This window comes from Colias croceus, chromosome Z (assembly GCF_905220415.1).
Source record: "Colias croceus chromosome Z, ilColCroc2.1".
In the NCBI taxonomy this organism is placed as follows: Eukaryota; Metazoa; Arthropoda; class Insecta; order Lepidoptera; family Pieridae; genus Colias; species Colias croceus.
In genome coordinates, this window is record NC_059568.1 from 8,122,430 (window position 1) to 8,135,985 (window position 13,556).

Genomic DNA, 13,556 nt, shown 5'->3' on the forward strand with positions numbered 1-13,556 from the left:
GTAGATGTTTATTATTTTAAGTAAAAATAGACACCATTATCTACAGTTAATCTAATGATTGTGTTCCAAAGAGTATAATAATATATTGTTGTGTTCATTAGTTACAATTTTAAAAATCTTCGTGTTTTATAAATTTACTAGCTTACCGCCCGCGGCTTCGTCCGCTTTGTCTAAAACCTAATAAATTATGTACTAAAACCTTCCTCTTGAATTAGTCTATCTATTAAAAAAACCGCATCAAAATCTGTTGCGAAGTTTTAAAGATTTAAGCATACAAAGGGATATAGGGACATAGGGACACAGAAAGCGACTTTTTTATACTATGTAGTGATATTTATAAAGCAATTGAATGCCATAAAACAAAAAATATCAAATGCAATCTTCGTGTTTTGTGAATTTTCACCATCATGCGTTCCCACAAAAGGTAAGTTGTTGTTGTTTGTTGGTAAGTTGTTAAATGAAATGAAATGAATGATTCTTTTATTATTTTGAGGTGCATTGGGAACAGAAGTTTTTGATAAAATTTTATTTGTAAGTAGCTTTTTTTATAGATTTACAGTTAACTTTTGATTTTTTTATTTACAGATTCAATGCTAATAAAATTATATCGCCTTTGGAAGACGATTTCTGCTGATATTTTTACTACACCACTTGAAAATTGATGATTTGATGATAAAGACAGTAGCAGCGAGGATTAAGTGGAAATTAGTAATCATCCGCTTCGTCAATTTTTGACTGAAGTTAATGTCCAACGTCCAATGGTTCAATCATTGGAAGTATCTCGGGAAATTTTGGAGGATATTTTTCAGGAAGGAGAGGAGGGGCAGCCAACCACATATCAAACTACTACGTTTTAGTACCGAAAAAAATGTTATTGCCAAATGAAACGTAAATTTTGCACTCACAACTTTACAAGTAATGTTTTAAGTTATCAGATAACCGCAAAGTCAAAATTTTATTTTTATTTTGACTTTGCGGTTATCTGATTATAATATTTATCGTTATGGCTATCGACGTACCGACCGTACTGGGATCAGAGTAGGTACATGATATACATCAGTAGTTCATCATCCAGGATTGCTTAGAGCATTTTCACACTGAAAAAGATGTTTTCTTTGAATTGTAGTTGCTTCATTTATTTATTTTTAATCATTTTACATAATATGTTTTATATTTTATAAATATATCATTTTCATTATTTAAGTAGATAAAATAAATTATGTAACGGTTTTATAAGAAAACACATTATATTTGTTAGGCGACGGTGATTTCTTCCAGGCAAAAGATATTCATCAGCTCAATAAAATTGAACAGTATGTTGTTATTTATTCTTTAGATTCACAATTGTAATGAGCATTTCCGCATGCAAGTTGTATCGTAGTTTAGATATATCATAGTTTTTACATATTAAAGTTCCAATAAAACCCTCAAATTTTTTAGTAGATTTGAGCAAGATAATTTGAAAAATGTGCCGTGTTAAGTATTATAGAAAAGGTTAGTACGTTGGTAATTATTATTTCTTCTTCATTTACATGTTGTTAGTAAAAATAAACTTTAACTTACAGTCAAAGTAGTCAAAGTATATTTTAACTAATACTACTTAATATCTATTATACTTATGTTCAGTATTTATCTGTATTATTATTGCTTGACAATTAATATATTTTCATGTCGTATACCAAATTATAAACATAAGTTTAATGTGTAATTAGCTGGATTTATTTTTACACACTCACAGACTTATATTTTATGTTAAATGATAAAAGAGTGTTAATATGTAGTGTAAATCATAATACATTTTTTCACAATTAAAAACTTTACTTACTCAATATGAAGACCGTTTGACAAATGATAGGGTGCATCATAATAAGATGAACATGAGCATAAGCAATGACTAGAGTAGGGACGCGAATATTACAATTATATGAGACAAGAACGATTAATAAGTTTGTTTAATGAAAGATTAAGAATTGAAACTATTCGGTCTCTGGAAACGTACGAATAGCGAGAGGCCCGTCTTACTGCAGACAGATTTCGTCATAGTCTTAACCCCTTACCGCATACAAAGCCATATACGGACGACGAAGTTTATGAATTTTTTATAGGCTAACTATAAACAATATCTAAAAAAACTACCTTACATCTTAAACAGCATTTCATCGAGAATTGGAATGTAATTAATTTATACAGTGTAAATATTATCCATCAGATATATTATAGATTTAGTCTAGCGCGTGCGACGGTTTGGGTGCGCGGAAAAAACTGTGATTTTCAAATTAAGATTTCTATATCAAAAAGGTGAGTAAAGCCATGAAAAAAAATATTACTTCATTCTTTAGTCATTCTAAAATAAGGTAAAACATTTGGTTAGGTTGATTTTTTTCTTTTAATCATGTTTTTTGTACTTTTCCAAAACTGTCATATTTGGCTTCGTATGCATTCCGTCCAAAATATATTATGTCATAATATGTGGCTTGGTATGCATTCAAGGATACTTTAACTGATTGTTCCAGTATCGATCCTGGACACTTTTATCTCACTGCTAAGCATGTAAATATCATATCATCTTCAATAAATACAGACTCATGCTATATGCCACTGTATGATTTTTAATTGGCCGTTTCAGAGCAAATACGAAAGTCAGGGAAAGCTCTTATTACCATAAGACGTAGTCGTCTCTCAAAAACTTAGAAACATCGGCTTCTCTGGAGTCTCCTCAGTATTCCTGACTCGCCAATTGCCGCAAAAAAGCTACGAAAAACTCCTGCAAGACATCTAAATTTTTACTTTGATTCTGTACGATCTGATGGGATTAGTCATTACCGAATTTGGAAGAAGAACGCCCGACAGCTACGCCTATATTGTTCCAATTTCGTTCCTTCACGTTATGTGAAAAATATAACGTGTTTTTATGTTATAATGACAAACGTAATATTGTTTCAAGCAATTTCACGAAGTATAAGTTGGCTGTGATTTTGGGTGTTATTTAGGTATCCACATAAAGTACTAACATTTCGCCCGCAGCCTCGCCCGCGTTTTCATAGAAAACCCCGCATAGTTCCCGTTCCCGTGGAATTTCCGGGATAAAACCTATCCTATGTGTTTAGTCCAAGTTACCCTCTATATTATGTGTGCTAAATTTCATAGAAGTCGGTTCAGTAGTATTTGCGTGAAGGAGTAACAAACAAACACATACACATAAGTCCACCCTCACAAACTTTCGCATTTATAATATTAGTAGGATAGGATTTATGTAAAGTATATGTAGTATATCAGTTGCCTTAGCATTCAGGATACAAGTCTAAGTTTAGTTTCGGGCTTAGCAACCGTGTGTGTGAAATTAGTCCGGAATATGTTTTTATTTTATTACTTAGTTACTTTTTTCTAATTGCATACGAAGCCATATATGACAGAAAAAATACAACAAACACTGCATACGAGTCCATATATGGCGCCGTTTCATATTTTCTATAATATAAGTAAATAATTTTTTTTCTCAATTTGATCTCATAATGTAAGGTCTAATAAACACTTTTTTGCAAAAAAATAATTTTTATTTCATCTCCTTAATAATTCATGCATTAAGGGGTTAATGTCTTGAGGTAAACAATCTACGAATTCGGTGGTGTGGTCTGACAAATATAAAAGTGGGTTTGCTTATAACCTCACAATTGATTACAGATCATCTTCTGTATAGGCGATATTAACGTAGTATGTTCTTTTTGTAATGCTTTAAAGTGTAGTAAGGCGAGTCGGCTTTCGTTTGAAGATACACCGGAACCTTTGAAATCACTACTTTTAGAGGAACATACTGTGCAATTAGCGTTTAGCTACTATTATGTATTCTGTGGTGCAATGTAAACTGTTATTAGACAATATTCGCTCTTATAGTAGTGCGTTTCAAATGATCCTTTGGTGCTCAATAATTATCAGAAGATCCGTTCATGCTTACTTTTAAGATACAAGGTCAAGTTTACCATTTGATAGGATCCCTTTTGCCTGAAGGCCAACCTAAGTTTGTTTAAATATATTTTGTATTCGACTACAACGAATAGTGGAATACAAGAAATCAATATTTCTCAAATTTAAAACTGAACTCATTTCACAATTTTAGAACAAGTTAATTCGTATGTATGCAGTTTTAAATCGACATTAGAAGCTTTTCCTCAAGATGGTGATATCGGCACTCAGGAACTCCCTGGACGTGTTATAACGCCCAGGCCACAGTATTACAATTTTTCCTACAGTAGGGCGACGAATGTATTTTCGCATAGCAACGGAGGGGAACTCGCGGGGGGTCAAGTGACGCGGGCCACGTACCACAAACATGCTTAGTTTGTGGTATCGAGCGCGAAAGATAGTCATCGTGTTTTTAGTAAAGTTACTATGTAAACTAACGTAATTTAATACTTAGGTACATATTCTATAATGGTGTGCTCAAACTGTTAATCTACATTTAATTTAGATTATTATTTGATACTAAGTAATGTAGAATTTAAACCACATTCATGTTTTCTTCAGATTTTAAGATTTTCTTATCAGAGTGTTCAATTTTAATGTAGTTAAATTTTATAAGAGACAATAGGTAATTAAGAAAATTTTAAAATAAAGTGTCACGTATTTTTTTTAAACGACGAATGACGAAAAACGACCTAATCGCGGACGAAGTCGCGGGCAACAGCTAGTTTTAAAATAAATGAGCTTTTCATTTTCTTTTATCGTAAAATGTAAAACATTTAAAATTGTATATTTTGTTTGTAAATTTATTATTCATCGACCTTAGAGTGCAACAGAATAATATACAGGGAATAATAGAAAGGTGCCTTATCTATACTAATATTATAAAGCTGAAGAGTTTGTTTTTTAGTTTGACTGTTTGTTTGTTTGAACGCGCTAATCTCGGGAACTACATATCATATTATATACTGGTCCGATTTGAAAAATTCTTTCGGTGTTAGATAGCCCATTTATCCTGGAAGGCTATAGGCTATAATATATCATCACTCTAAAACTAACAGGAGCGGAGCAATGCGGGTGAAACCGTGGGGAACAGCTAGTAAGTTATAAAATATAATAATACCAAATACTTGAATTATTATTATTTATTATTCAACTTTCTCTACATAAAACTCTACTACCTAATTTTATCAATATCATGGAGTTAATTGTAAAATATATTTTTCGTCATAGATTTTATAAGCCTATCCTATAAAGTACAGAAAATTTTCGGGATGATTTCTTAAAGCTTATTACCTAAATTGGTTTCCACTGAAAACATCGCAAAACATGCTAAATAAAACCACTAAAAACAAATCTTCAATCGACTGACCAAATTGATATTGATCGAATGACATTCGATATTGAAGTCACCTGTCACAGAATACTTCTGAAATGAATGATTTGGTTTTGATAGTAAACGTGTTCAAGTTCGTAGACGACGCCGGCGCAGTCGATGGCCGGCGGACCAATCAAATGCGGTATTGCATCAGTCCACCGATCCCATAAAGCGGCTCTAATATACGCATAGCCGTTGCCGTTGAAGACTTTTATGAGCAATTTAACAAGTATCTCGTTGCCATGGCCAGATTTGATTTATACTCGCATAACTGACGTTTACGAGACGCGTTTGTCTCTGGTATTTCACCCGCTGTAGGAGCTGAAAATGTTATCTGAGAATAGATGTTACGATAAAAGTCGATCCGTTTTAAGTAAACCGTTCATGATTTATACAAAACTAGCTTATCGCCCGCGGCTTCGCCCGCGGCTTCGCCCGCTTTGTCTAAAACCTAATAAATTATAATATACTAAAACCTTCCTCTTGAATCACTCTATCTATTAAAAAAACCGCATCAAAATCCGTTGCATAGTTTTAAAAATTTAAGCATACAAAGGGACATAGGGACAGAGAAAGCGACTTTGCTTTATACTACTAATCGATAAGAAATCCATTTTTAATTTCAATTGAAAAAATAAGCTTTGATTAATATCATAACATTATAAGCAATGATATTTAACATTTAGCTCTTTAGTCACCATAGCGTCAAACCCGATCTATCGAGACATGCGCCTCGTGTCACAATTTGTTAATGAATCGATGCACATTTTGTATATCTGTAGATATTGATTTACAAAGTGACAGGGAAATATGAAACAAAAAAATTAATGTGTTTATTTTCTTTCTTGTTGTATTAAAAATAATTTAAAAAATAATTTTAATAAGTTTAATAGTTTTGTTAGTTAATTCAGAAATAAATAATTCTACTAGATTTACAAGTATTTTAACTTCATTGTTAATTATGATAATTGTACATTGAAACAGATCTTGAAAAACAATAGATTAGGTACCTATGCTCAATGAATTTAACAGTGGAATTAAAACTCTGCTTTCTGAGATACAGGCACGATACAGGTAATTACCTAGTTCAGAAGGCAGAGCAATATTGTAATGTTAGGTATATTTGAAGTTGCTAATAAATTTTATTTTAATTATTTTTTTTAAAATAATATTTAATATAAAATTTTATGACTTCATCTCACATTTAATACTATACACAGAACAAATTGTCGCAAGGGAAATAAAAGAAACAGAAAATCAATTACGTTCATAATCATAGAAGAAAGCGCCTTCCTATCAATGAGCACCGTTAAAAACTATCGCATTCTGTAAAACACGAGAGTAAGTTCGCGTTATCTATTCACAGTTGTACCCTCTTGCAGATTATAATTATTGGTAAGGAAAAACTTTTTCACACAAGTTGCCGCTGCGTGTTAAATCATGCTCTAGATGTGCATGTTTTTGATGAGTTTGTATATAGATACCGATCAGATTTAATCAGTTTCTCACCTCATTATAGGCTGTATTGAAGTTTAACATACCCCTGCATGACACATAAAAGGAGTAAACCGAAAGATATGAGAACTTTGCTTTTTGCTGCACGGCTTTGAATTTAATCGTTGTTAAACTGTTTTATAACTACTATTTATTGTTTTATTTACTTTATTTTCAAATCATAATGTATATCAGGGTTATTGAGTATTGACATAGTTATATGCACTCAACATTCAAATTATTTCAATGTTATTCCCTCTTTAAAAAATTAAAATGGGATATATTAAAAATCGTGTATAATATTATGTAATAATTATTGCGTCATTACTATGATAGATTTATCGTTTATCACCCAATAACATAAAAAGCGAATGCCTTCGCAGCTGGACGTAGTCAGCTGTAACTCTATATCCATACAAACTTATTGAACGATATTGTCACTTATTTTTACAAATAGAGCTGAATAATAAACTTCTTTATTAATAAATGTGATTTTTTTCTTAAACTCATCCTATAATATCCCACAATCTACATTTTTGGTACACTTTTATGGTACCTATAAGGAATATTATCTGTCACTTTTCAAATTTAAGTTGAGGCTTTTTTTACATAGGTAGTTTTTATTGATATCTAGATGTTTTAACAAACAAAATAGTGTCTAGAAAAATAGAAAGTTCGGCAATAAGGTTAGAAAACTTCGAGAACGCTCCTAAAGTTTTTTGGTGCTTTTTGCTAGTAACATTGAATAATTATAATCACAGTACACGTAATCACATTTTCTCCAATCATCTATTCCCCACGCATCCTGCAGAGATGTGCCATAGAGATGTAAGCGTGACTGATACGAGCGCAGTGATAATGCCAGCTGACTTGTGACCAGGGTGGGCTGTAAAACGTACATCAGATAGCCCAGATGGGTGACGGCCCACATCATGAGCTCGGCGCCGAAATGTAGCCGTGTACGCACGAATATCACGCTTCGAACACGTACCAAAAACCGTTTAAGATACGCAGATATAACCTCGCCAGTCCGCTCCTCTATCCATAAAAAAGCTAGTCCACACAATTAGACATAATCAATTCCTGAATGTTTTCAAAAACTTTTTATTCAATACGAATACCACAATACTTCATGTAGATATGGAACTGCGTTATTTTGTTGTGAGACATGATATTCAGTTTCTGTAAATAACGAGCGAAATAACACAAAATCGCGTCGGGATATTTCCACTCTAAATAGAGTTTTTTAACTTTGCTGAATGCAGAATATTAAAAATTCATTGAATAAATGGACGTGTTTATTTTTTATTAAATCCTCTCCAATGCCTACGTAATAATCTAGCAAAAATTGATTTACAATAATATTTAAACCGCTACTTGAAAGGAAATTATACTAAACAATACATAAAAAAATAAAATATAAATAAACGCTTATTATTGCCTTCAACAACCAATCAGCGACAAAACATATACAGCAGACAGATTTATCCAATTTATAAACCAATGAATATAGCAAACGACTGTACAATTTTTCGAAAAATAGCCAACGGTTGCAATAAGGTTTGTTCAAGAATCAGTAGACACTAGACATGCATTAAACAATGATATAAACCGACATCATTTGAAACGAAAATTTTGTATAAAAATATATACCGTAAAATAATATGAGAGTTATGAGAGAAAAGTCCTATCAATAATAATTACATCTTATAACATATTATTGTCAGTAATTAACGAGCATTACAACAAAATTTGCGAATGAAAAATAAAGAATATGTTACATGCAAAACTTAACGGCGATAATATAAAATAAAGAGTATTCTTTATCTCAATAATTAGCTGTAAAAAATAATGCACACGTGTTCTTGTCGAGAACAGTGTGAAATATTAAATTATTTAAATTAATTACTCCACATAAAGAACGGATAATATTTAACAAACAATCATAATACTTTTCCGTGGAAACGTGCTAATAAAAGGTTTTATTGGCGGATTAAAAAGTTTATCTGCAATGTTAATTTACTAAAAATGGTCCAGAATTGTTTTTTGAACATTGTAACATTAATCGGGTTTATTGGTGTTACACTGAAAGTGTTATTTTATATTTTGCTTTTTAACATTTGGAAACGATATTTATGGGATACTAATAAGATAATATGATTCATTTTCACATGTTCCTACCGATAAGTTTCGAGCTCTACATCACAACGCACCTATAGGAGTGCGACTAGCTGTGCCCCGCGGTTTTACCCGCATTGCTCCGCTGCTGTTGGTCTTAGCGTGATGATATAATATATCATATAGCCTTACTTTTATAAATGTCAAAAATTATTATTAAAAAATCTTCAGCTTTATAATATTATATACCATAGATTGTATTTACTTTCATAGGGTTTCACGTCAATAATATTCCATAGAAGCGAATAGCAATACTACGTTTTACATTGTTATCAACATCGCTATGTTAAACGTTGCTTGACTATCTCAAAGTCCGTAGTTCTCTGTGTAATGTAGACAACTGCTTTGTCCGGCGAGTTTCACAAAGCTTACCTCGTTCAAATATTTAGGGAATTGTTTCAATGCTATGACCCGAAATATGACAGTATTTAATACAAATTTGGCGAGAAATGTACAGTTTCCTGTTGGCCTATACGTTTTATATATTGAACAAACATTAAAAAAATTATATTTAAAACTAGCTTTTCGCCCGCGGCTTCACCCGCGTTTTCAAAGAAAAACCCGCATAGTTCCCGTTCCCGTGGGATTTCCGGGATAACACCTATCCTATGTGTTGATCCAAGTTACCCACTATATGTGTGCTAAATTTCATTGTAATCGGTTCAGTAGTATTTGCGTGAAAGAGTAAAAACACACACACATCTTCACAAATATTCGCATTTATAATATTAAGTAAGATAGGATAGGATGAACCGACAAATTAAATTTGCTCTTATTATCGACTATCATAATATGCAGTAGTTTGGCTTTAATTAGATAATGATTATTTTGTAACTAACGACGGATAGGTATCAAATACAATTTTTATCGTATAATTCATTTGAATGGTAATTCTTTTTCAAAAATTGTTTCCTTAACTTTTTGTACCTATTATTTATCTTATTAACCATATCATAAACATTTATTGTAAATAACACTAATTCCCAATCTGTAATTATGTTCATGAATCTGCTTAATTATGATGATCCTTTTTAAATACAGTCGACAGCATTACTCGATTCGATGGCGCTTTTTACGTTATCTTTGTAAAGTGCTTAGAAATAACAATAAAAGCTTCCTACGCTAAAAGCTGTGATTACATTCTGCGATATATATGTCGTGGTCATATCGTATATTTGATCATTTCATGATATGAGTGGCCATTTCACGAAATGGTCGCATATCGTGAAATGGCCAACATAGTTTGATCAGATCGTTAAATCGTCAACGTTTCACGATTTGGTCATCCACATTTGGCCAGATCGTATAAAATATAAAGAGTCCATAAAATATTAAAAAAATTCAGAATAACTATATTCTAAAAACTTGTTTAATGTCACTTAAGTTAGTGCCGCGGCAGCGGCCGGCGAATGCCAGAAGCGAATCGTTTTTGCAATAAAAAACAGTTAGGTTAGGTTAGGTTAGACTTCGATAAACAACGCACGAGCCGAGCGAGCAAAGCGAGCGTGCCGCGGCAGCGGCCGGCGAGTGCCAGAAGCGGATCGCTTTTTAAAAAACAAACAATTATAATAATATAGTAGTAGTTTCTTAAATTATTGTATTTAAGTCGCATTTTTTCTTAAATACATATAAGATATCCACATTTTCCATAGTACTCGTACCTCTTCGTCGTAAATTCTTTGCTATGACTTTCTTCATAATATTGTTATTAAACGAATTATGAAGTTTTTAACTGCGAATAATTTAGTTTTCGCCAGCGGCCGCCATCTTATCACATAAACACAGAGCTTGCAGCGCCTCTACCAACGATTAATGTAACTATTTTACGATATGATCAAATAATTTTGATCATTTCATGAAAAAACCGTGCGTTAATTGGCCATATCGTGAAACGATTTCTTATCATTGATCTGCCCAAACCACATCATGATGTGGCCAAACTAAATTGGCCATTTCACGATATGCGACCATTTCGTGAAATGGCCACTCATATCATGAAATGATCAAATCTACGATATGACCACGACATATACAAACAGCTCGCTTACATCATTGCATCAAACGAAGTCAATTTCGGTAGTAAATAGGACTCAAGCGCGATTAAATATTCTCTAAACCCGATATTCGATAAACATTCATTAGAACATTACCAACAGATGCAAATCACGAATTTAATAAGCGCTCGATACAGTGTGAAGACGCAATTAATGCTTACAAATTCATTGGAAATAAACTAATCGTTCTATCGATAGATTCTTAATAGAATGAGCATTTATTCCGATATATTTTTATTCGGTTTTTTTACTCACTTACTTTCATAATAATAACAAGTTATATGCCCATTTCTGTACATAATTATTATTGAATAAACGAAAGAGATTTAACGCACCATTGGTGGTATCAATCAAGGGCAATTTACTCACTTGTGTTGTTTATCGAATTATATATAATTTCATTTTAATTGATGTAATAACTTTAATATTTGTAGTTAAAAAATTGTTCATAATGCCGGCACTACACATAGGCCAACGCGTTGGCGAGCGCGTTGGCACATGCACTTGTCCAATGTGTAGAACGGGCGTTCGCGCGCTGGTGGTAGGTATTTGAACGTTGGCCAGCGCGCTTGCGAGCTTGCCGCGCGGTGTCGGAAACATCAAAGGACACTTGTCGCAAGCTTGGCGCACCATCCACACATTGGCCGCGCGATCAGTTTGACTGTAGCAGCGATCAGGAGTGCACGTTTTTTTCTTGCGGCGAATTAACACCTAACTTGACAAAATGGCGAACAATATGAGTAACGAGGAAACATTTAAATTTATTGAGCTCTATCAGAGTTAAAACTGCCTCTGGAACCCAAAAAATAAGTACCATAAAAATAAAAATGTTGTATGTATTAAAAGTGCCCAATAAATAAGGTTCTTGGACATGCCGTTTTCCTCACAATGTTTTACTTCACAAAGAGCATCCTACTTTAATATTATTAACCGACTTCAAAAAAAAGGAGGAGGTTATCAATTCGGCCGGTATATTTTTTTTTTTTTTTTTTTTTTTATGTATGTACACCGATTACTCCGAGGTTTCTGAACCGATTTACGTGATTCTTTTTTTGTTCGATGCGGGATGGTGTCGAATTGGTCCCATAAAAATTTTATTCGGCTAGGCCCAGTAGTTTTTATTTTATGAGCATTTTTGTCTGTACTCGATGACTTAATTGGAATGTAGCAAGTAACTTTGATTCACTTCCCGGTAACCGATTGAGCTGAAATTTTGTATACGTATGTAAATTGGATAGCGATGAAACATTATCATGACATAGAGCTGATTTGATGATGGAATCGGAAGGTGGCCATAGGAACTCAGTAATATATTGACTCAACTTTATCGAGTTTGAGCTCGTTTGATTCGTGTTGAAAATTACACTAAAAAGTATTAAATAAAATTAACTGCGTTAAAAACAACCGACTTCAAAAACGGAAAAGTAAAAAATAAAAAAGATTTGATATTATTAATTACTACATATTATTTAGATGTGCTATTTATTAAATAGGTTTGAAGTCGGTGCCAAACACTAAGCACTTAGTATTAAGCCCGTGCACCGACATCAAACCTATTTAATAAATAGCACATCTAAATAATATGTAGTAATTAATAATATCAAATCTTTTTTATTTTTTACTTTTCCGTTTTTGAAGTCGGTTGTTTTTAACGCAGTTAATTTTATTTTAATATTATAAATGTGAAAGTGTGTTTATTTCTTTGTTTGTTACATCCATTTTGAATCCGTCCGCACATTGGCTCGAACCAAACCATACTGAACGACCTTCCAATGTGTGGATTACTCACAAGCGCGTTTGCAAGCGCACCGCCAGCGCGCTGGCGAATGCGCTGGCCTATGTGTAGAGGCGACATAAAAAATGTATCGTTTTTACCATTACATTGTTTCACGAATCTTCCCCCTTTGAAGTAATCGAGTGAGGAATATCAGCTCTATCAGGCTGCGTAGGTATTTACTACTAGATTCAAAACATGTGTGTAAAAATTAGAAGGATCTAACCACCTAACCGAAGGAACACTTGAAACTTCTGTTATATTACGTTATAATCGCCAATAAAAGATTGGATAAACGTTCACGTTTAGAGTCGCGTCTAAAGAAACTGCTGTAGCTCACCTGAAATAGTCGTTCTTGCAGAATATATTGCTGTCCCTAGCGTAGCAGCGCTGTTCGGAGTCGAGCGGCATCTTGCACTCGCAGCATCTGAGGCAGGGGGTGTGCCAGCGGCGCTCCAGCGCGAGCAGGTAGTAGCGGTCGGTGATGCGGGCCCCGCAGCCGGCGCACGCGTCGTCGGCCGGCGGCGGCGGCGGCTCGTCCGGCGGCTCGCGCTTGTGGCACGAGGTGCAGTCGCGCGGCGAGCCCGGCGACGCGGCCGGCGCGACAGGTGACAACTCGGCGCCCGTGTCGTAGGCCGAAGTTAGGTACCGCTCACTCTGTTGCTGCAAACATTCCCGCCTTTACATATATGCTTGGTGTGACTGGTGACAGCGTTTCGTA

The 13,556-nt window shown here is 33.7% G+C and overlaps 1 protein-coding gene across 2 annotated transcripts in view; it reads right to left on the reverse strand.

The window, feature by feature from the left end:
* Positions 1-13,556, reverse strand: part of LOC123705266 (protein apterous-like) — a 55,789-nt gene that overhangs the window by 36,110 nt on the left and 6,123 nt on the right. For both annotated transcript variants that reach the window (XM_045653976.1, XM_045653975.1), the window contains exon 2: positions 13,176-13,498. In XM_045653976.1, the coding sequence (XP_045509932.1) occupies positions 13,176-13,498 (323 nt within the window). The remainder of the gene's footprint in view (positions 1-13,175; positions 13,499-13,556) is intronic.